This window comes from Malurus melanocephalus, unplaced genomic scaffold (genome assembly GCF_030028575.1).
Source record: "Malurus melanocephalus ecotype Western Australia unplaced genomic scaffold, MMel_1.1 scaffold_0, whole genome shotgun sequence".
NCBI lineage: Eukaryota > Metazoa > Chordata > Aves > Passeriformes > Maluridae > Malurus > Malurus melanocephalus.
In genome coordinates this window covers 6,375,983-6,398,066 of record NW_026623232.1, presented here as the reverse complement: position 1 = coordinate 6,398,066, position 22,084 = coordinate 6,375,983, and the positions used below count along the sequence as shown (strand labels likewise).

The 22,084-nt window shown below is 52.4% G+C and overlaps 1 protein-coding gene across 2 annotated transcripts; it reads left to right on the top strand.

The window, feature by feature from the left end:
- Positions 1–38: 38 nt before the first annotated feature.
- ISM2 (isthmin 2) lies at positions 39–20,813 on the top strand. 2 transcript variants are annotated; one of them, XM_057379725.1, is made up of 6 exons: positions 39–845; positions 14,557–14,817; positions 15,297–15,666; positions 16,436–16,576; positions 16,993–17,064; positions 17,458–20,813. In XM_057379725.1, the coding sequence occupies exons 1-6, from the start codon at positions 705–707 to the stop codon at positions 17,973–17,975; spliced, it is 1,503 nt and encodes a 500-aa protein (XP_057235708.1). In that variant the 5' UTR covers positions 39–704; the 3' UTR covers positions 17,976–20,813. The 2 variants fall into 2 exon arrangements, with proteins under 2 accessions (XP_057235708.1, XP_057235621.1); XM_057379638.1 differs by having other exon boundaries at positions 16,987–17,064.
- Positions 20,814–22,084: the final 1,271 nt, after the last annotated feature.

Genomic DNA, 22,084 nt, shown 5'->3' with positions numbered 1-22,084 from the left:
GCGCCCCGGAGGGGGCAGCGCCCGGAGGGAGAGGGGGGAGGTCTGGCAGTGCCGGCAGCCTCCGAGCGGGGCAGGGGCGCGGCGGGGCCGTGCCCGGGGTCGGCAGCCGCGGCGGTCGCCCGGGAGGGGCCGGAYCGCGCTTCATGCGAGCAGGAGCCTCTCCCCGCCGAGCGGCCTCCCCCTGCCCTCCGGTGCCCGGCGTTCCCTGCCGAGCCGCGGCAGCACCGGGGAGTGACTCGGCGAGGGGAGGAGAAGAGGAGGAAAAGAAATCGGATTGCCGAAGGGGTTAGGAAGTGGGGTGGGGAGACGACGCTCTCTCCCCCGCTCCCTCCCCGCACACATTTGTGAAGCTTTTCAGAGTTATCCTTCAGCATCAGTGGTACCGGCAGGCGAGCTCGGGGGAGCCGCGACAGCGGAAGGTGCTCGGCAAACTGCAAGAGCGATCAGAGGGAGCGGAGTGGCCCGGGCCGGCAGACCCTACCCCTACCCCTGCCCCGGCCTCTGCCCGCGCCCGCGGGGCACCGCACTTCCCGGCTCTGGTGGTTTATATATATATATATTAATACTTTTTTTTTTCTAATTTTTTAAAACGTTTTTGCTGCTCCTCTGGCTTTGTCGGAGGACAGATTGTGGAGCTTTGCCGGCGGGCGTGCTGCCGGACCGCCTGCCCTGGACGTGCGAGGCGGGGAGAGAGGAAGGGAGAGATGCCTCTGATTAGAGGGAAAGTCGTGCTCATCCTCGGATTCGTCTTCCTGACAACTTTCCTGGCTGCGGTGAGAGGGCTGCCCGTGAGAGGGAAACAGCGCAGCAATAGYCCGAAGGAGAGGAGCTCCAAGCTGGCGGAGGTAGGGCAATCTCTGGGGAAATACGGAAAGTCGGGAGGGTGCTAGGGCGAGCCCTTGCTCAGTTTCTGCACCCCCTCTTGTGTCCGGGAAAGCTGATGGGGWCAGCCGGCCACCTGGGCGGTCACCGGGGCTCCCAAGGAGGCAGCTGTGCATCTCGGACGGCGGCAGCATCCAACACGTGTCCCGCGGCCGGGCCGCCCAGAGCTCCGGCGAGAGAAGCAGCAGCGGGGAGAAGCCGGGTTTGGGGCCCCGCTCTTACGGGCCGTGTGCTCACTCGCTGAAGGGCAGAGCCCTTTCCCGGCCTGCGKGATTCTCAGATCTTCGCTCTGCACAGAGGCTGAAGGATTTCAGCCACCATCCCTCCTCCCCTCCCCGCCGAGGCGCCCCTGGGGCAGGTTTCAGAGCGGCCATGCTCCCTTCTCCTCCCGGCAGCCGGCGTCCCCGCCGTGTCCCCCGGGGCAGGCGGCCCTGGGAGCCCCTCGGCCGGCCGGGGGATGTCCCGGGGCTGCCCCTTTCGCTCCTCTCAGTGCCACATCCTGGCCCGCCCGGGCTGCCGAGCGCGGATTGTGGAAAGGGAAACTTCAGCAGGCAATGAGGGACTGGTCAAACGGAGCCAACTGGTGGGACCTGATGGGGATGACAGGAAGGGAATGGGAAAGAAACCATCGGGAGAACGGGAAGTAAGAAAGAGTATTGGATGGTTAAAACATGCTGTTTCCATCTTGAAACTGTTCTCTGGAGGAAAAGTCATTCAGTCAGCAGGGCTGTGTTTAAAAAGTACTCTTTCAAAAAATGCTGCCGCTAAAAGTAGGTGAAAGGAGTGATTGAGAAAAGTGGCGATAGGAGGAGTTTGTGCAGGACAGGGTAAGAGCAGCTCAGCCCTCGCTGGCGATACGCAGCAGTGTGGAAAGCAGCAGATTGGATCTTCAGTGTCAGACTAGCAGAGGAGGCGCGAAGTGACGGGAGTGTACTTTATTGCTGGTTAGTGCCCAAACAGCGTGCTGATCTATGGACGAGTCATGCTGGCAGCTCCTGTCGGATGCACTGAACTCCATTCCAGCACGAAATCCAGGGCGTAGGTGTGAGGAGGGAATCTGCCGCATGGAATGCTTGGCCAAAGGGCGAGAGAGGGCACAGCTGTATCCAGCCCAATATCACTGGTCAAGCCTGGTGATAGTTTTGAGTGGGTGCGGGCTGAGCAGATTCAAAGAGGACTGCTGGGGATGATGCGCTGTAGCGCTGGTAAAACCACGTTGGTGCTGTACTTTGCTGGTGAAACTTCAGCCATAGACATATATGCTGCTTCAATTGCCAGACAAATGCCAGGCAGTGACCTCAGGCCCCGGCTGCAGAAGGAGTAGGAATTTACATTTGAAATCCGGGAAGGTATTGCAGYCCTGTGGCAGGGACCAAGGATAGGGACAAGCTGTGAGGTGTTGTGCGTGTCCCTGCCACGGGACCCTGCAGCACAGTCTCAGGCTTTTTTTTATCTGACATCTGAAATCCATGGGAGAGCGGGTGAGCTGCGGACAGCCGCGGTTTGTGAATGGCTGTGAATGGGGAGCGTTGTGCGGCCAGCCAGAGATCACACACGGCACTTACACAGCGCGGCCTCTGTCCCCGGGACCTTTGCTTCTTGCAGAAATACAAACATACAAGAAGGTTATAGGCAAAGGTTTGAGGGTGGAGGTTAGGAGCAAGGAGGAAGTTGAAGAATGGATTCCTCTGGCAGTCTGTTGGTGCTCCTGTGCACCCTGCATCCCTCAGAGTACWGGCGGCACAGTTCTCATGGCAGGGAGGAAGCAGTAGATACTGGCACGTGTCTTCTAGCTCTGTTTTGGGATTAAATTCTCTATTTCTGGTGCGTGCAGGGGACAATTTAGAGTAGTCATGCCCAGCTGTTTGAACTGAAGCAGAGAGCACAAACGCTGCAGCATGGTGGTTAAGAAAAAATCCAGAGTGATTTTGGGTCATCTGCACAGATGGTTCCTGTTGCAGCACTGATACGTCCTGTCTCTATGGCAGCAGGGCAGCCACAGCTGGAGTATTGGTTACACTATGGGTAATGCCCTGCAGATGTGGGTAGAATGAAGGGGGCTGTGAGGAGAAAAATAGAAATGACAGAGCAGATAGACAATCAAAACCATTAAACAATTACATAACTTGGGCTTAACTTCAATTTAACAACTTTGTTTAAAGCAAACATTTATCCTTGGTKTAGAATTGAATGGGAATTTTTGTCATCTGTACTGAACCTTAGAGTTGTGCTTCTATGCTAAAATAATTTAGAAAAATTAAATAGGCTTTTCAGTAATGTTTTTGAGATGTAGGAAATATGGAGGGACCACATGCTTTATTTTTGGGTGCTAGCCTTATCGGTATGTCTAAAGTCCTGTACCTCAGTCAGGATTCTTCACTTCCAGCCATTACCAAAGGAGCAAGTACTTGCATTTACATTGTCTCAATAGTGACACTGGTCAGCAAAGCCTTGCCTGAATTATACTGTGCTCAGCATAAGCAACAGTTGTAGTGAGAATATTTTGTTCTTTCTTCACTCTGTTTGACTAGAAGTTGAAAAGGCAGAATGAAAAAGTTGAAGGGCAGTTTTCTTTCCAAACTAGGACTTAAATCTAACAAGAGAAGATACCTGCTCATTTGGAAGTTTGTTGGTGATGTTTGGGAAAGCAGGTGGGTTCAGAAACAGCAGACAAGTCTACAGCAGGATTTTTAAAAGTGCTTTTGAGGGTTGAATGTTGGTAGAAATGCGGTAGGGTGGAGCACTGACCACTAAGCGGCTCTTCAGATTYGAGTAACTTCATAGTTGGTGAAGCTCGTGTCCCTTATGGAGACAAGGTACAGCTCATCACATCACTTGGTTTATTTTTGTATGAAGTCAGAAGGTTTAAATGAAAAATATGTTTTGATAAACTGACTGGATTTCAAAATAYTGGCTCTGAACATTGTTAATAGATGTTTGGATTCTTTCCGACTTCTACCAATTGGTTCCGGTGCTCTTCTGGTAAATAGAAAACAGCCCAAGTCCTAACATGCTAGAAATGTAAACGTTAGGAGTGATTAGATCTGTGAGAACCGACACAGCAACTTCAGTACTTGTGCACAGGAATAACAGTGCCGGCAGGAATGGTGCTACGAGCGTTGGAACATCCTGGCAGCGACAGGCTGACGCAGAGCAAGGCAGCAGTGTTTTATGGAGGGTCCCAGCCCCTCAGTCCAGCTCTTGTGGGTTTGATGAGTGCTCTTTTGCAGAAGGGAACCACTCTGAGAGAGGCACCCAAGAGCAAAATCAGCAAACTCCCCAAGGCACCCAGGGTATTACTGCAGGGCTGGAACAGGGGACAAATCCTGGCTGGAACTTGCTGTTGGAGGTCTCCTGGTCTGAGGCTGTGAGCAAAGCAAATCTGGCATCTGCGGTTAGAGATAATGGAAGGCAGCAAAAGAAATATCAAACATGGGATAAAGACTGAGTTGGCTGCAAATCAGTGGTTTTGTGTAGCACCTGATACAGCTGGCTCCTGGCCCCTGAGAAATAAGGAAATAAGTAACAGCAGTACAGATTATTTACTGGTTAAAACAGGTGGTGAGAATAGCAATGGGAAACTGCATGCAAAACTGAGGGTCTACACCTGATTAAAAATCATCGGTAGCAGTCTTGATTCAAATCAGCCTGCCCTGTRCATAAGGGCATGTGAGTTCTTAAGAATTAAATGTATAGCAGTGATGTGATGTCTGGCTGGAAATACCAGCAAATAGAGTGAACGAGCTCCAAGGGGACATGGTGTGGCTGTACTAGATAAAAAAGTGTTAAAGGGAAAGAAATATCAGCTGGGCTTGTGTGGAGTTTGTCAGGAGGCTGTAAGTTGGGATAACCGTGTCATTTGGGAGCCCTGTTGTAGCCTAGATACAATGATTTGTGGAGACCACTGGGGTAATGGCCTGCAGGCACAGAGGTCTGTGGGAGCCTGCCCTGTGCCTCCCCCACCAGCTCTTGCTCCCTCCTGACTCCTCTAGGGCTCTGGCCAGGAAGAGGATCTCAGTTTCCCMAGAGCTGTCTCACCCTGCTGTGGATCCCCAGCTTGCGCTGTCACCCATGTCACCCTGCCAGGGGCACCGTGCGGAGCTGCTGCCGCCTCGGGGGAGCCCCGCTGGRGTACGAGTGGGCAGCTGGGTCGGTGCTGGCTGCCTGCACAGCCGCATCCCCGCCGCCACTGCGGGCTGTGTCAGTAGCAGAGTCATTTTGCCTGAGGATGTGCTTTTTACCTTTTCATTTCTTCAGCAATTAAGCGTTCTTGTCCCTGGCTTTGTCCTTGGCGGAGGTCGGATTTGTGGGTACAAAACGTTCACTGAAGCATCCTTCCGCTCTGAAAGGGGCTCTTTGTGCGCAGGGAGGTACTTCGCCCTTTGTAGCAAATTTCCTTTTGAGAAGTGCCAAATTATCTTAGTCAACACAGTTGAAAACCCTCCCACCCTGGGGCTGAGACAGCAGCAGAAACAAAGGAGAGCCGGGTGTAGGGAAGCTGCCCAACAAGGGGGCTTCTTCCATTTTCACTGCATAAATAGGTCTGCTGCGTTCCCATTGTTACAATCAAAGGGGTTCCTGTAAAAGGCACATGTAAGGGGAAGAGATTAGGCATGAATCGCCCCACAGGGTATTGCCCTGCACTCTCTCTGGGTTCCCGAAAGTATCCAACTCTCGAGCAGCCCTCAAAGGCAGGCAAGTGAGGGATTCATCCTGCCTCCAGCCATGGTCCCTCCCATACCAGGGGGATGATGGAGGGAGTGTGCTAGAGATGAATTCCTRCTTTCCTCTTGTCAGTGACTTAGGGGTAGGGAGTATGAACTGGGATATTCTGTTTTGTTTTCCACAGCAGCAGTATTTCTCCTCTTAGAGTAATCCTCAAAACAAAAAGCCTGACACTTCCCATAGGGAAGCCTGAGGACACTCTGAGCTGCAGATAGACCCTCAAGTGTCCCGTGCTGTCCATCTCCTTCAAAGCAAATGTTATCAGCCAGAGGTGCAGTATAATATACTGGAGCAAGCAAGAGATTGCATCATATTTCGGAGTTAAATCGCTTTTGTTTCAGACAGAAGCTTGCAAAAGTGCAGTGCAAGGTCTATTTGTTTGTTTTGGTATAATGTTTTTGCAAGGAACCTTCATTGGGCAGCCTGGTRCTTTTATGTGGCCAGCTGTCTAAGTCAGCCTGCGTGATGCTGTGTCCAGGCAATTCAGTTTCTCCATGTTCTCTCTGTGTAGGAACTCCAGGGGCTCGTCTGAGCAGCTGTTTGAGATGTACTTTCATCTCAGTATTAGGAGATAAAGACACCAAAAATACAGTGACCTACCTGCCTCTGAGTCCTAGGTGGCCCTTGGCATGAAGGGCACCAATGCCTCTTGGGCTTCAGGTTGGTTTAGTCTCCAGGGCAAGGATACAGCTTCACCAGGAATAAAATGCAGTAAATTGCTGCCTTCTGCTGTTCCCTGGCACCACCAGATTGGCACGAGGTAGAGACCTRGCTGCAGACAACCAGGAAATACCCATGCATGCAGGGAAGAGGTGGTGAGGAGTGGATTTATCTTGGGTTAGGAGCTTGGTGGTTGGCCTGGTCTGTCAGGGTCTTATCAGAACCTGGGCTACTAGGCAGGTGTGGGAACATGTCCCAAACCAAGGGAGCCACTACCACAGAGGGTGCAGCAGGAGGCTGGCCCCTGGTTTGGGTACAGTGCCCTGCAGGTGAGGCACCTCCATCGCAGCCTGGGCAGCCTGAGCCTGGGCTGGGCCAGGCAGCCCCGGCTCTTTCCCGGCAGTGAGCCCCCCGTGCCTGCTGAGGAGGCTTTGTTTGCTGCGTGGCCTGCAGGTGCTGCAGGAGGTGCCCCACCAGTGGAAAATCAATAGCTCTTTGCTTCCCTGGGATGTCCTCTCTTCCTCACCACTTCGGCACTCCCTCCTGCTGCCCTCCCTGCCCTGCCCTTCACCTGCAGCCATTCCCACAGCAGCCCAAATCACAAGCAATGCCAGCTGCGCTGTGCCRTACCATGCACACCTCCAGTGACACAAGGTGGTGTGCAGATGTCTTCATGTAYGCTATTCCCAACACCTTCCCCTCTGGAGACTGTGGTTTTATTACATGGTAAGGCTGCTGGTTCCTTAAAAATCAAAGCTGGCTGGGAGGGGAGTTGAGCTTGACCCCAGACTGGGGAGCTGCAGCCAAGCACCTGGGGCAGGGGCTGCTGGCTGAGAGTCAGCCCAGCTTTGCCCCTTCAGGAAGATGAGATGCAGCATCCCTGCCTGGATTCCCTACCTGTGCAGGGCATGGAGATGCTCCAAGTCTGGCTCAGGTGCCCGTTTTGTCTGTTGTTGAAGGGATCCTTGATGGGTTTGCATTTGTTTGGTTGGCTTCATTCTTTGCCGACTGCTTGCATGGAGGGGCAGCCTGTGCACCCTGTGTGGGACAAGGGGAGCAGGTGGCCCCTGCACTGCCTCCTGATCTTTGATTTCTCCCCCCACCTTTTCTAGCAGGCAGGGAAGGCTGGCGTTGATCTGGTCCTGTCAGTTTCTACACCTGCTCTGCAATACTTGGTTTTTTTTTTCCTTTTGCAGTTTTGTCTGGGCTGTGCCAGGTGAGGAAGCAGCAGCTGGAGCAGTCGGRGGGTTACGGTGTGCAGACTGCAAATGCGGATCATTAGCTGGAACAAGGCAGTGCATCCTGGAGCACGTGGAATTTGGAGCTGGAACAAGTTAGCAGCAACTGCCTCTGGTGCATTAGGAGCTGATGTGTGTTAGAGCTCAGCTATGTTAACAGAAACCACGTGCCCTAGCAGGAGCATTTGCCAGAGAGCACCAGAGGGTGTGGGTGTGTTCTGTTCACCTCTCTGGGGGCCCTGTCCGTGCAGGGGCCTTGCTCTGACACCCACAACTGCACAAGTCTCGGGCTCAAGCAGGGGGTGCCTGGCCACCAGCTGGTGTCCTTGCAGCAGGTACCACCCATCAAGGATTGGCCCTTGGGACCTGTGCCCTTGGACAGAGTCTCTGGTGTGAGGACAGCCCCATCTGCTGTGCTGGGACGTGTCAGTGGTGCCAACCATATGCTGCAGCTTGTTCACTACGAGGCCTGTGTGGTTAATCTGTGTAGAAAGCAGACCAGTCCCTCCTKTGGGGCAGGTGGGGAGGAGGAACTGAGCTGTGATGAACCTTCTTGAGAGTCTTCTCCAAGTATGATACGGGAGACCCACACGTGTTCCTGGCCTTGCTGCAGGCTGCCTGAAGAGCAAGTCACTTTCTTTGTCTGCAAAATGGGAGTTTTATAGAAAAATAAATTTGTCTCAGTGTTAAAGAGGGAGAAGATATGATAGAGAAGCATCTGCCAGTGAAATGACCATGACTGCCTGAGAAGGAGTGAGGTGAAAGGCCACGAGGCCTCTACTTTCCCTCCTTGTGTCACAAGTGATCTGGGGAGTGAGGATGCCATGGGCAAGTTACTCATGATGGCCATGGGAGAGTGGACTGCTGTGAGAGGATCTGGGCTGTGCCAACATGATGCACGGTGAGGAGCGTTCTCAGTAGCCTGGACAGCCTCCTCATTTTTGGCCTTGCACAAAGTCAGCTGTGCTGTGTCCTTGTTCCTCATGGTGCTGCGTGCTGCTGCTTCTCTGTGCTGTGGTGCCTTCTGCTCCAGGGCTGGCTCTGCCTCAGGGGCAACTGAGTCACCGACCTTGGAAGGAGTTTTGAGATTRCAGTTGTTGCAACTGTGAGACATGAAAATAAATGTGAAGTATGAGGAAGCCTTTGATGCTGCCTCCTACAGCTCTCTACCCAAGACAGTTGAGATGGAGCTAGTTACAAAAGAAAGTGATACCATATGATCTAAAGTATTTTGATAACTGCATGAAAATTATAATCATGAGGGCGTAATAGTTATCTGCACAGCCCACAGTTTGCTGCAGGCTCCTGCTGGTCTGTCGTAAATAGGATCTGCACACATAAGTATGATAACCAAGTGCCTTTTCTGTCCCATGAGCACTTGTAGAACTCTCCTAAAACCTAAAGGGAGTCTTAATTTTAAAAAAGAACAAACAGACCAATTATCGCCGCTCACAGCACCCGTGTAAGTTGATCCTGAGGTGGACCGGGTAGTACAGCAGTTGAGAAGTCGTGGTTCTGCTCCAGTGTAACCCAGGGCAAGAAGAGGGAGGCAACTGGAGGTGTTAACTTCTTTAAATTACCTCTGGCAGATGTTCCAGAGCTCACCGCTCAAAATCCCGAGTGATAGCTCCTGCTAAGCCACCTGCCTGTAAGTCTAAATGTGTTGCATCTGATGACTGGGATTGTGGCTCAGAAGCTCTTACAGTCAGGACTGAAGGGCATCTTGCCTTCCCTGTTATCTTGTAGGTACCCACCCAGCTCTTGACACCTCTAGAAGCTGCTGTGCTCTGTCACAGCTCTGGGAAATCCCTTAAGTGGGTGATGAGCTGATGGGTGGCAGAGGTCACTTGCCTAATGTGTGTCCCATGGATTTTCCATCTGGCTGAAAGACTGCCAGTGGACAGGATATGTGCTGGTGGATGGGTTATGAGCCAGGAGGATCAAACTACAGCCCTCGGGAGGCTGTGGTGGTTTCAGCTCGCTGGGCTAAAAAAGCCCTTTATTTGAGCAGTGCCTCATAGAGGAGAAAGCATACACTATGGGAGGGAGGCATCATGGCACTTCATTTGTTCCTGGTGATTACCCTGCTGTTCAACCTTACTTTCTTTTAAAGAGACAACAGTGTTATTTGCTAGCACTAGAAAAGCCTCCCTTTCTCCCAATCCCCCAAAATTGTCATGAGCCTTTCTGCAAACTGCAACCCCACAGCTAACCCCAGACATGCTGGGCTTCCTTCTAAAGCAACCAACTAGCCTTCTCTACTTGCATGGCTTTATAGTAAAATCCTGCTCTGGAGTTGTTCCTTCCCCATTTCAGTTCAAAGATAATTTTTAAATACTTTCTCCAGATCCTTGCAGTTCATTTAGATAAATATAAAAAGTTTCATAGTAAAGAAAATAAAATCTTTAAAAACGTACTAATTCGTAAGTGGGTGAGTTTGCAACAAGACTGCCGGACACGTTTTAAAATAATGTTGGAGAGAGCTTGGGGGAAAGAGAAGGAAMGGTCTATTCAGGAAAAGATCAATAGTTCTTCTGGTGGTTTCTTGTTTCAATACAGCGTGGTAAAACTGTTCAAAGGAAACCTAACGCAAGCAGTAATGATTAAGCAACAAAAGCCCCCATTCCTTATAATTATAGCTCAGTGTGATACCGGCCTTTAGCAAATACGTCATTTTCTTCACTGCAGTGTTAACAAGCCCAAAGCACAGCCTGAATGTTGCCTCTGATCTGTCTGCCGTGCGTACAGGTTTCTTTGGTCCAAGCTGAGCGAGCTTGTGCGCTCGATAATTGGCTTGGGATAGGTGTGGGTAGAAGCTGCATCCTCGGAGCTTGTTCTATGCTGGTGACTTGCTTACTCCACTGGCTGCTGATGCACAAGCTCCAGCAGTGCTTCACTGCCAGGAGAGTTCTCTCAAATGTTCTTGTATTGGTTGAACACCATGATGAGGGGCAGCTCTGCTCAGCACTGTAYGTAGTTACAAAGAGCACTGCAGCTSGGTGCTCTGGCAGCTTGCAGCACCTACAGAGATGCTGAGGAACGTCCTGGAGGGACAAGTACCTGTGGYTGTGTAGGTGGCAGTGTACTGGTGTCCCTGGTTGCCAAAGTGCAGGACAGCACAGGGACTACTCTGTTGATGTTTTCATTAAACTGCTCTACAGTCTGAGCTGTCATGTCTCTAGTAATTTTTATATAAGAGCTGCAGCACATGAACATCAGTCATTTGCTTTCTTAACCCAGATTTATTTCAAAGCCTTAGAGACATTTCTAGCAAAATCACAAGTTTTAAGAGCAGAAGAAATTACTAGAGCCTTGAACTTGTTCCCTAGTGCAGTTGTGGTATTCATGTGTTGAGCCTGGTTGTGGGTTTGACAGTCTCCACAAGAGAAATTGTCACTTTACTCGCTAGTTGTTGCTGTGGTTAATTACCTATGGCATAAAAAGCACAATCCTTATTCCTTAGTTAAAWTTGTGTGGCTTTGACTTGGGCACATTGCTTCCTATTATGTGTTTCTATTCTGGATTATAGTCTCTGGTGCCTGATGGATTACTGCCTTAAAGAACTGGAAAATCAAGTCATTGCTTTCTTTTTTCATCATGACAAACAAATTGAATTGTACAAATGCCGCTGGAAAAGTCTTTCCGTCCCTTGAAATGTTTTTGTGGCTGCTCTCTTCATCATCTCCAGATTTCTGAGCTACTCTATTAGAGATGTATGGACTAGAGATGGAAAAATGTCAGCCTTTAGTCTCTAGAGCAATGATATGTGGCCTTTTCCCACAGCTTTTCCACACACCTTGTTGCCCATGTTATGTACATAAGTAGGCGTGACAGCGGGGTGAATTGCTAACAAGTTACTTCCCCTTCCAAACATCTCTTCTAAGCTTGTGCCCCAAGGTGTTTAGGTGGTCAGTCCTACATGTGGGAGAGCCTGGACTGTGTGGGAAGGGCTCCTGGGCTGGTAGGTAGGTGGGTGTGATCCCGCTCATAGCCTTTAGTCAAAACACTGTCTTCACAAATGGAAAGTCCCTTCTCTTTCCTGAGTGCTGCCCCAGAGTTTCTCTTGGGCTYCTGCCCTGGGAGCCCTTATTCCCAGCCAGGAATATATGCCAAGCATATGCAGGAGAAGCTGTGGCAATTCCTTGTTCAGCTTTTTCCTTTGCTGGGTGCTGGTTGGTCGCAGGAGAAGGCTGGAGTTTGGCTACAAGACATTGATGGCTTCCCAGCACTGCACTCTGCTTCTGTGGGGTGGTGGCAAATGTTCCTCCATCGTGGTACAAGGAGAAGGCAGCTGCTGCTGACCAGCTCTGCAGTGGTTTGCAGGGTTTCTCCTGGGCTCTACAGAGAGCAGAGGAATAGTGTTCTCTTTGGGCAAATAAAATCTTCTCTTCCCTTGGCCCACTGCAGTGGCTTAGCTCCAGGCTTGATGGCTTTATCCAGCTCCTCCTTGGACAGTGCAGAGGAGAAGGTGACTGTCACACAGCAGGAGTGCAGACATAGGAGCAGCTGCTTCTGTGCCTGTCAGTGGACTCTTGTTGACTTGGAGAAGACACATCTGATGCCATCCATGGATGCTCTGACTCAGAGAGAGCACTGGACCTCCTAAGAGCTTGTTAAATCTGTGGATTGACTGGATGGGGCCAGGGCACTGAGCCTAATTTGGGGGGGACATCTGATGCAGGGACAAATTTTAACCCAGCAAGACTTCAGAGCGATGCAGACGTCAACAGGAGGGAYGTGTTGGGTGGTGCACTGCAGTGACCATTGCTGAAGGGCTCTGGGCCATCCAGGGCAAGCATCCCAGTTGTCCTTATGCCTCCAGAGTATCTGGGTTCTGAGGGAGTTCCATTTCCCCTGCGACACTCAGCCAGTTCCCCTGGAGCAGTTCTACATTTTCCCTGTGGGAACAGTACTCTGAATTTCTTGAGCTTGTTTGGGCGTAAAATCTGAATTAGGCACTGAGTGTAAATTTGGAGGCTCTGAGTCTGTTCCTGGCTTGCTTGCTCTTGTGTCCTTGGATGAGCTCAGATCGTGTTGCTAGAGGACACCTCACTTTCCATGTGTCTTCAATTTGGGTAGTGTGTGAAAGGAGCTTGCCCAACCCAAGAAGCTCTTTGCAAATGAGGCAGGGATGCCTGGCAGGGCTGTTGTCAGGCTCTGGTGCAGGGGCTGTGCTGTGCATGTGCAGCTGGCAGCAAACCCAGCACCAGCGGGCAGTGTCATGCAGCCAGCACTGGGACACGGCCAGGTTTGCCTGCTCAGCCCCCCTGTCTGTTTCTGTTCCACCTGGGCTCCTGTCTGCCTGCCAAGGAGTCCTGCGACATGACAGGAGATCTAGCAAGGGGCTGAGGCCCTGGGAGACAGGCTGAGACAGAGGCAGGCATCATTCAAAAGCATCCTTCCCAAAACCTTTGGATGGGGTCAGAGGGAGCTGGGAGGGCAAGGTGCATGCACGGGGGACTGTCTGCTCACGTTGTCTACCAGCAGTGCCACCGGAGCCCTCCAGGCCAGGGAGAGGGGCAAGCCCCTAACGCTCTCTCCAGACACCACAGGCTCCTCTCTGCAGCCCTCTCTTCTCTGGGCCCATCTGGTGAAGTCTGTCATTGGCCCTTCCTTGCGTTCAGCCTGCTCTGGGCAGCAGCCAAAGGACCAGCAGTGTCCCTGCTGCTCTTTTCCCTCCCCCGGGGATGGAGGAATTGTGGGCTTTGATGTACAGGGACAGGGCTGGGGACAGGCTGTGTGCGCTCATGAGAGTCTGGCCAGGCTCCAGCTGCCTTTGAAGTGCTCCAGTGATCAGGATGAAAGGGAGGGGAGTCCTTCCCCAAACCATCTGGCTCTAATTGCAGGTAGAAATGCCTCTCTGCGTCCCCCCCGCCCGGCGCAGTGGGGAGGGGGCACTCCACGCTCTTCGTTAATCCCACGGCTCTCGACTGGGCTGAAGCRAAGGGTGAGAGCTTGGGAACAAAAGGGGGTTTCAGCTGGGCAGCCAGAAATAGGCAGCCGCCGGYGGAGATGCTGGGAGTTCGGGCACCTCCGCTCCCAGCCTTGAGCTGCGGGGCCCTGCAGACCTTCCCAAGGACGCCCGTGCCACGGGGGRGCTTTGCCAGTTGTTCCCGTCTCCGGTTTCTCGGGCACACTGGAGCCTGCTGGCCCCTTGAGTCACGCTCTTTCGTGCCAGTGCGTGCTGAGTGCGGGACGAGGAACGTGGGAACTGGGTGCGAGCGCAGTCATTTGGCAGCGTTCGCCGGCCGCCTCCCTGGCCCCCGATGGCTGGTGCTGCCTCTCCAGCGAGGCTCCCTGACTGCTGCCCCYGCTCCCCTGGGACTGCAGGCTGCCTGCGAAATGCACTCTGCCCCTGGAGTGGCAGCAGTACTGGGAGCCACTGGCAGCACTCACAAGTGAGTTTTGTTGACTTGTTTGGCTGGACATCTTCCCTTTCCCAAAGTGCTAAAGGTAGCTGTGTTATATCTACCAACAGTTTCTTTCCGTCTTGGCGGTAGCCTTTGGGCAGCATCAGAAATCTCAATTAAACCTGTGTTGCTTGAAGTCATCTGCCCTAATACCAATACCACAGAATCATTTATTGGGTGAGGTTTTCCCCTTTGTCATAAAGCCCTTGTTGTAAAATTTTAATATAAATATATAAAATTATTAAACACTGTGGTCACTGCGGTCACTCTGTGACTAGAAGCAGCCCTTGCTGTTACGCWTCTCCAGGGACCGAGCAATAGCCAAAACAGGAGAGTGAGAAGTGGAAAGCCAGGCAAGATGGGCAATGGACAGCACAGGGGTGCAGAGAGTGGTGGTGGGGCTGGGAAGTACCAGTCTGAATAGAGCTGTAGGTTCAGGTGCAGTGGGGCTGAGTGCTGGCACAGCACTTGGTATTAACTGATTGATTAACAGGGCAATTGCTGTCCTGATGCTGCAGTAAGATGGGATGGAGGAACTGTTTGGTGCGGGAGACCAGACCTGTCTCTGCTGGGCAGCCATTGGCTCCCTGCCCTGCCCTGCCACCCTCAAGAGATGCTCTCACTGACTCTTCCCTCTCCAGGTGTCGGCCTCATCCAGCCCCCATTCGGCAGGGGACGAGGAGCTGCCACCGTCGGGCAAGGCGCGGGGGCTGCGGCGCAGCGGGCAGGCTGGCCCGCGGCGGCACCGGCGCAGAGGGGTGGCTCATCAGGCTGCCAGGAGCCCAGCGGTGCCCCAGCCCAGCGCTGCTGGCCGGGACGAGAGCTTGCCCTTCATGCTGGACCTGCAGAACTTGCCGGGGCTGGCCAATGTGGACCTGAGTGCCCAGAACCCCAACATCCAGGTGGGGACTGTATCTGGGAAGGCCATGGGTGAACACTGTGGTGAAAGTGGTGCTCTCCAGCCTCATTTGGTTCCATAACAGGAAAGATCTCGTGAGCAGGGTCTGTGTGGCCACTGTCATCTGTATTCTTGGTGACTACCAGCTGCAGATAGCTGGCATGGAGAAGCTCCTCAACTGAGGAATTTGCTCACAGCCTTTTCCCTGGTTCCCCCAGCCCCTCTCTACAGTGAAGGAGCAAACACTCCTGTGTGGGTGATCTCTCCATTTCTGAGGGTGGCATTGGTCTCTGTGGGTGACCACCAGCCACTCTGTGCTTCCTATTCTATCCCTGTGCAGTCCCTCTGGATGGGAAGAGACCATTTGCACTTCTCATATGGTGCTGCAGCCCGGGGTGTYTCTGGCCTCTCAGAGCCTGGTCTGGTAGGGATGTCCAAGGGCACTGCCCCGGCTCACTGCCTTGCCTCATATCTGCTCACCAGGTGACCATTGAAGTGGTGGACGATCCTCAGGCTGAGATGGAGATGGACTTGTTGAAGGAGACAAGCAATGACTGGTCTCTGACGTCCTCTGAGTGGTTGTCTCACAAAGACCTGTTCTGGCCTCTCTTCTGGGAATACACTGACCCTGCTGAAGGGGAGGAGGAGGAGGAGGAGGAGGAAGAGGAGGAAGAGGATGACAACCTGGATGTAGGGGACAGGGAGGAAGAAGAAGAAGATGATGATGATGAAGAGGAAGATTACACAGCAGAGTATGAGGAGGAGGAGTCCATGCTTAGTGGAGTAGGAGGTAACTGGGACCAGCGATGGCCTGGGCAGAAGAACTGGATCTTTAAGGAAAAATATAATTACGGTGAGTTCTCTTGACATCTGCGGCTGCCCTGCAGACCAGCACTGCCCTCCCCTGTCCTGCCTGGCCCGCAGCCCTGCACACTGGTGCTCAGTCCTGCTTACAAAATCAGCCAGCATGCCACGGAGCAAGGCCAGCACTCAGCTGGAACTGCCAGCAGTCAGACATGCCAGTGTCCCGGCAGGAATTGTCCTTGCTTGTAATCACACTGGAGCATGGCCTCTAGCTAAGGCATGCTCAGATGTAAAATACAGTGTAAACGTTTATTCACAAGTGCTGCTGCTATTGACTCAGGTCCCTGCAGTGGCACCAGTGCCAGAAGCCTTTTCCACAGACCTGGACACGCCYCAGAGAGGAGCTGCAGAGGGCTAGCTGGCAGATGCCAGTGGGCAGATGGGCCAGAGCACTGTAGCAGCTCCCTCCTGCCGCTTCCTGGCCACGGCCCCAAAACCTTTGTTAACATGTGATGCTTCAGCATCATGGCCAGTGTGTTGGGCAGGTTTGGTGAGGACAGGGATGGACAGTGATACCTGTTTGGGTTGGTGTGACTKGGAGCAAAGCTGTGAGAATGAGAGCCTTTGCTCAGAGCTGCTGCCCTGGGGCTGGCAGTGAGGATGAGGTTGATCCTTGGCATTGCGTGACTGGCCACCTTCGTGTGCCCAGGCAGAACTGACCCTGCTCAGGGATGGAGGCAGAGCTGAGGGTGGCTGTTTCCGCCTGCTAAAGCTTTGCTGAGATCCATGACTCTCTGCCTCTTCCCTGCTGTGCACAGACTATGAAGATGAGGAGGAGTGGAGCCCATGGTCCCCTTGCAGCATCACCTGTGGCAGCGGTAACCAGAAGAGGACCCGGTCCTGTGGCTATGCCTGCACAGCGACAGAGTCGAGGACCTGCGATCTGACACACTGCCCTGGTGAGCCCCTGGCCATGTCAGTCCTTGGCTTCTGTGTAACTGCTGCAGACTGGGCATTGCTGGTGCTTCAGGAGAAGCTGTGATGGGGCTTCATGGCTCCCCAGGCAATTGTGGAGCTGGCTTGGTGTGTGACTTCTTGCACCTCTCTCACCCTAAGAGCTTGAAATTACCTCCTGAGGTGTGTTGTGAGCCAGCTCTGTCCCCTGGGATTGACACAACTGACAGCTTCAGAGGGTCTGTTGGGCCAGTCTTGCTGCWGGCCCTTCCTTCCAAACACAGGGCCATGTTACCAAAGAAGTGGCAGGAGAGCGGCTGGGGGATGGGGGGTGTCTGGTGGGCATACAGAGGGAGAAAACCTCCATTCCTCCTGATGTTCAGCCTGGCTCTATGGGGTTTTTTTCTGTCTCAAGGAGCAGAAGGAGAAATGGTCTTCCCTACAGAGGAGACACCTTTCAAAAGCGACAACACCACAGARCTGTTCAACTCAGGTCAGCCTCTGCCTTGCACTGGGGTTCAGTGGCACACCTTGGGAGGGCTGTAGCTGGCTGGTGGGGAGGGCTCTGCCAAGGGCTCCTGTGTCTGGTGTCCAGGCCTAAGTCACCCGAACCGCACCATGTGCAGGCTGYAGTGGTCACGCTGAGAAGCCCAGCTGCTCCCACAGCCCTGCTACAGCACGGTGCTGCTTTGTGGTTCAGTGGCTGAGGCCAGCCTGCCATGGGCCCTCTCCTGTGRGGGAATGTTCCAGCCTGGCCTCAGCACAAAATCTCTTCCCTCTGTCACTGCCTCGGGGTTGGTGTTGGCACGGCTTCAGGCAAATGGCGACTGGGTGAAGTGGGGTGCAGAACGTGCGTGCCCTCACCCTTTTGGTACCCTTCCCCCAGAGGTGGACAGCTGTGAGAAGTGGCTGAACTGCAAGAGCGACTTCCTCACCAAGTACCTGAGCAAGGTGCTGACAGACCTGCCCAGCTGCCCCTGCTCCTACCCGCTGGAGGCCGTCTACAGCRCCGTCAACCTGCGGGACGAGCAGCAGGGCAAGAGCTTCCGATGGCGGGATGCCAGCGGCCCCAAGGAGCGCCTGGACATCTACAAGCCCACGGCRCGCTTCTGCCTGCGCTCCATGCTGTCCCTCGACAGCACCACCCTGGCTGCCCAGCACTGCTGCTACGAYGAGCACACCCGCCTCATCACCCGCGGAAAGGGGGCTGGTGTCCCCAACCTCATCAGCACTGAGTTCTCCCCAGAGCTGCACTACAAGGTGGACATGCTGCCCTGGATCCTCTGCAAGGGCGACTGGAGCCGGTATCACGCCGTCCGGCCGCCCAACAACGGGCAGCGGTGTGCYGACAACCCCACCGAGGAGGAGTACCTCTCCCAGCTGCAGGAGGCCAAGGAGTACTAGCCACAGCCACTCTCAAAGGTGCCACCACCACCACTGGCTTGCACCCTGCTCAGCCTGGCGAGCCCTGACCCTGGGCTCCTCAGTGGTGCCAGGCAAAACGGGGAGGATGTGCCGTATGGTCTTATCCCCTCAGAGGGATGTGTCAGCTCCCTTCTGATTTCTGGGGGTGCTGGAGGTTATTGTSGTGCAGTCCCTGCTATGCCACCCGGGGTAGTGCTGCAGTCTGGGGCTCCTGGCCTGGCATGTGGAGAGCAGCGGGGCTGGGAGGTGTGAAGGGAACAAGTGGCTRCTGTCGTCTGCTTTTATTCTGTGACCTTTCAATGCAGCCCAGAAGCTGAGCATGGATGAAGTGGGGTCAGCTCCTGCTGGCTTCACGTCTGAGGAGCTGCTGCAGGCATGGGTGCCTGCTCTTGCCTGTGTACCTGCTCCGACACACGCTGGTTTATGTCCGAAACTGGGGTAGGTCTTCCTAAAGAGTGCGGGGCTGTCCCACCATACCGAGCAGCACCTCCCCTATCCTTGAGTTTGCTCATGCACACTTGGCAAGGAGCTGGGAAAAGCTTAGCAGGGTCGGTGGGTCTGGGGGAGRGGGCTTTGAGGCAGGAAGAGACTGACTGCCTGGGCTTCCTTGGCAAGAGTGCCTTGCCACCAGGATTTTGGCTGCTGAAGCTACGTGTAGGTGGACCTCAGAGGAGGTCAGCAGGGGGAATACACCACCTGTGTGCATTTCAGCTTTGGTGCTGGGGGAGCAGAGTGGTAGTACCTGTACAAGTCACAGCACTAGTTCTCCCCTAAACCTTGGACCCCTGGCAGTCCTCAGAAGGTCTCGGGAGCACTGTGACACAGCCCAAAAGAAAGTCCTGTGTTTCCCACTCAGCCCTGCCAGGGCAGGAGGCTCCTTGGCCACTGCTCATGCAATTGAGGCAAGGAACTGAGCCAAGCTAGGCCCTGCTCCATGCTGTGTCTGCCCATGTTCCCACCTGGAGGCAGCCCAGACAAACCAAGTCATGGGTCCCTCAGGCCCATTTCTGGGCCAGACTCACGAGTGTGGCTCCAGAGGAGGAAGACACACACATGCTAATAATGTCAATACCTGGTGTCCACAGATCATGGATTGTGAAGCACTCTGTTGGCMCTTTGGTCTTGCCTGGGTTTCATTCAGCTTTTCACAGGTCTATGGCAGTATCTCCCAGCATATTTTGGAAGCTTTTCTGCAGAGAAATTAGGCTGAGCACCTTTGTCCCTGGATATTCAGTTGCTGAACTGACAAAAATATTATAGCTTTTATTTAACAAATTTTATGCATCCGGGGAAATAAAAGTCAAGCACACATAAAGAAGAATGGAGTCATTTCTACACTAGAGGTTTCACCCAAGGCTGCTAGCTATTCCTTGTACTTGTGCTGGGCACTGTTGAATCRAAAATCTGGTTGCAGAGGTCCTTGGTTGACCATCCTGTGCTGTCTGTCCTTCTTACAGGAGCTTTATGCAGCATTAGTGAATATCCTTGGTCTGAAAGCTCTTTGGGGAGTCTTTTTGGGGGTGTATTTATATGTGTTGAGTGTATGTTGATCTTTTTGCCTTGGTTACTGATAGAGAATTGCATCCTTGGTCATCTGTACCTAAGACTTCATAGTGGTTAAACAAAAGCATTAATGAAATTACCACTGAATTATTCTTATTTAACTATTACTACACCCTTGTATCCCTAGACTCTGGATATGGGTTCTGTCAGAATACAGACAGACATCCATTTCCCAACAGGCACGTGGTCTGAGATGGCCAGTGTTCTGTAAATGGTGAGAAGAAAGAGAGCCAAATAAGCATAGATGGAAACCTAGACCATGGAAAGTTTTCATGATCATTACATGTTCACTAGTCCAGATGGTCATTCACTTGCTAGTTTGTGGCRAAGAGGTGGGTCATGTAGAGATGGTCAAGAGTGGGTGACAGTGATCTGGTGGCTTGGTTCTGGGGGCCAGAGAGCCTCAGCAAGAGACATGGAAGCAAACAAATTGACAGCCATGGAAGGGTGAGTTTGTTAACTGTGGCCTATCAGCAGAGCGTATTTCCACTCCCATACCATATGCCATCATTAACATCATCAGACTCTCAGAGGAGTTTATTWACCATCAGTGCAGACTTCTTTAAAGCAACCTCCTGTTGAGCAGGCATAGTGTTCAGTGTTGGATCCATGCATGGAAGCAGGACTTATACAAACAGCCTTTCTTGAAAAAGACTTGAAAAAGCTCAGCCAATTTGTTTGTTAGATTGGCTGTTATCTAAGGAAAGTGCTCTTACAGTAARAGTGTTACCCATTGTTTGTACCCTCATCCTCCTCTTTATACTGGCTATGTCAAGCGCCAGTCTAACCCCCRGAAAGAACCTGTAATTTCTGTAATAACTGGAGTTCCTGTCCAAGGGCAAATAGAAAAATATCTTGCATTGATATCCCCCTGTTCCCCACCGCCCCCACAAAAGCTTGTTGAGAGCYAAGTCGCTGTTCTGCTTCGCTGCCTCTGGTTTGGACAATACAGGCATGAACTGGAGTATGAGAAACAAGAAACAGTGTTGTTCCTCATACAAGCACCTTACACACCGTGAGGCTTTGCGGAACATCGTGAGAAAAGTAGACATTTAAGCGTTTATTTTTGTATCCTGTCAAATATTCTGTCCAGCCCACTACTATTTAAGTGATGAATCTCTAAGCTTTCACTCCTTAAGTTTATTGTGTTTTTTTATATATAATATATATAAAATGTCTTTTATTCCTACAAAATTTCACAGAGAATTCTTTATTCTGATGCTGCAATAAAGCACTTTATATATGTATATGTCAKGCTGATGTCATTCAGTTGGGACTGAAGCATATGTTGCTATTTATTTTGGTTGGGAGGGATGATGCTGTGTTTAATGCTATATGTCTTGGGTTCCCAGCCCCAGCTGAGGTCCTCATGGCTTTGCTTCCTTCCCTTAACATTTGCATTTGAAGTTGTCYGGCTGCAAAAGTCACAAGTAAGAAGGACTGTCCGGAGCTCACCACCACAGCCACRGGACGTGTGAAGTTCTGCTTACAGGGAAGGAAGCCTCCTCCAAGAAGACCTTCAGGGTCAGTGTTGAGAAGCAAATGCATTGCCTGTGCCTCAGCCCTGACCTCAGTGTTTATTTCATGGTCAGCCTGGCCAGAGCTGCGTACTGGCTGATGGTCCAGCGCACCACTTTAAACAGGTGTTGAGCATGGAAGCAGAGGGGAAAAAGCCCAGCCTCATCCCAGCTGGAAAACTGGTTTGGCAAACCACCTCCAGAGCCAACAGCTAATTATAGCAGGGGGATTTGCAAAGCTTTCCAGGGATCACAACTTTTTGTTGCTGTTAATTTACTGCATAAATCACGACCACYTCCGAGCTCTTGCTGTTTCCAGCTGTTTTCCCTCCTTGTCTTTTGCTCCTTTTGCTTTGTGTTGGCTGCACATGTGTCAAGGATTATCTGCTGCTCCAGCATGGGAGTGCTTCACAGCTGCCTGGCAGCATTGCTGGCCTCTGCCTGGGGTGAGCAGGTGAYTCCTCTCACTGAAGGATGCTAGGAGCTTCCTGCTGGCATTCTGCGACATCAAAAACATAGTTGCATGGAGCCCAAGCCAAGGGGAGCAGGCTGAGCTCAGAGAAAATTACTCTCCCTGGAGGGGCAGTCAGGAGTTAGTGCTGTAAATATAACATGCCTAATGTGCTTTTATCCTCTGCAATAATGTCCTAGCTGTGTTGGATGCTGAGCTCTGCTGCAGAGCTCCTGGGATATAAAAATCCCACAGCCAGAGGACAGAAGCAGGAATAATTCCTGCTCTAATTCTGCAGGTGCTGAAGACCTGGAGATGTCACCTGAAATCACAGAGTGAGTCTGTGGCAGTCTTACACTGCACTTTTGCCTGCTGCTTTGAACAGGAAACTTCTTGACTGGTTGTCTTAGTCTTGCAGCTGWGTGTGGAGCTGAGCTGTACCAGTCCCCTGGCATCTGGCATGCAGTGGAGTTTGTCTGCACACAGCAGGAGCCGTGTCCAGATTTTGCTGGGACGCAGGTGGGTGAGTACAGCCCATCTGTCAGGGATGAACTTCA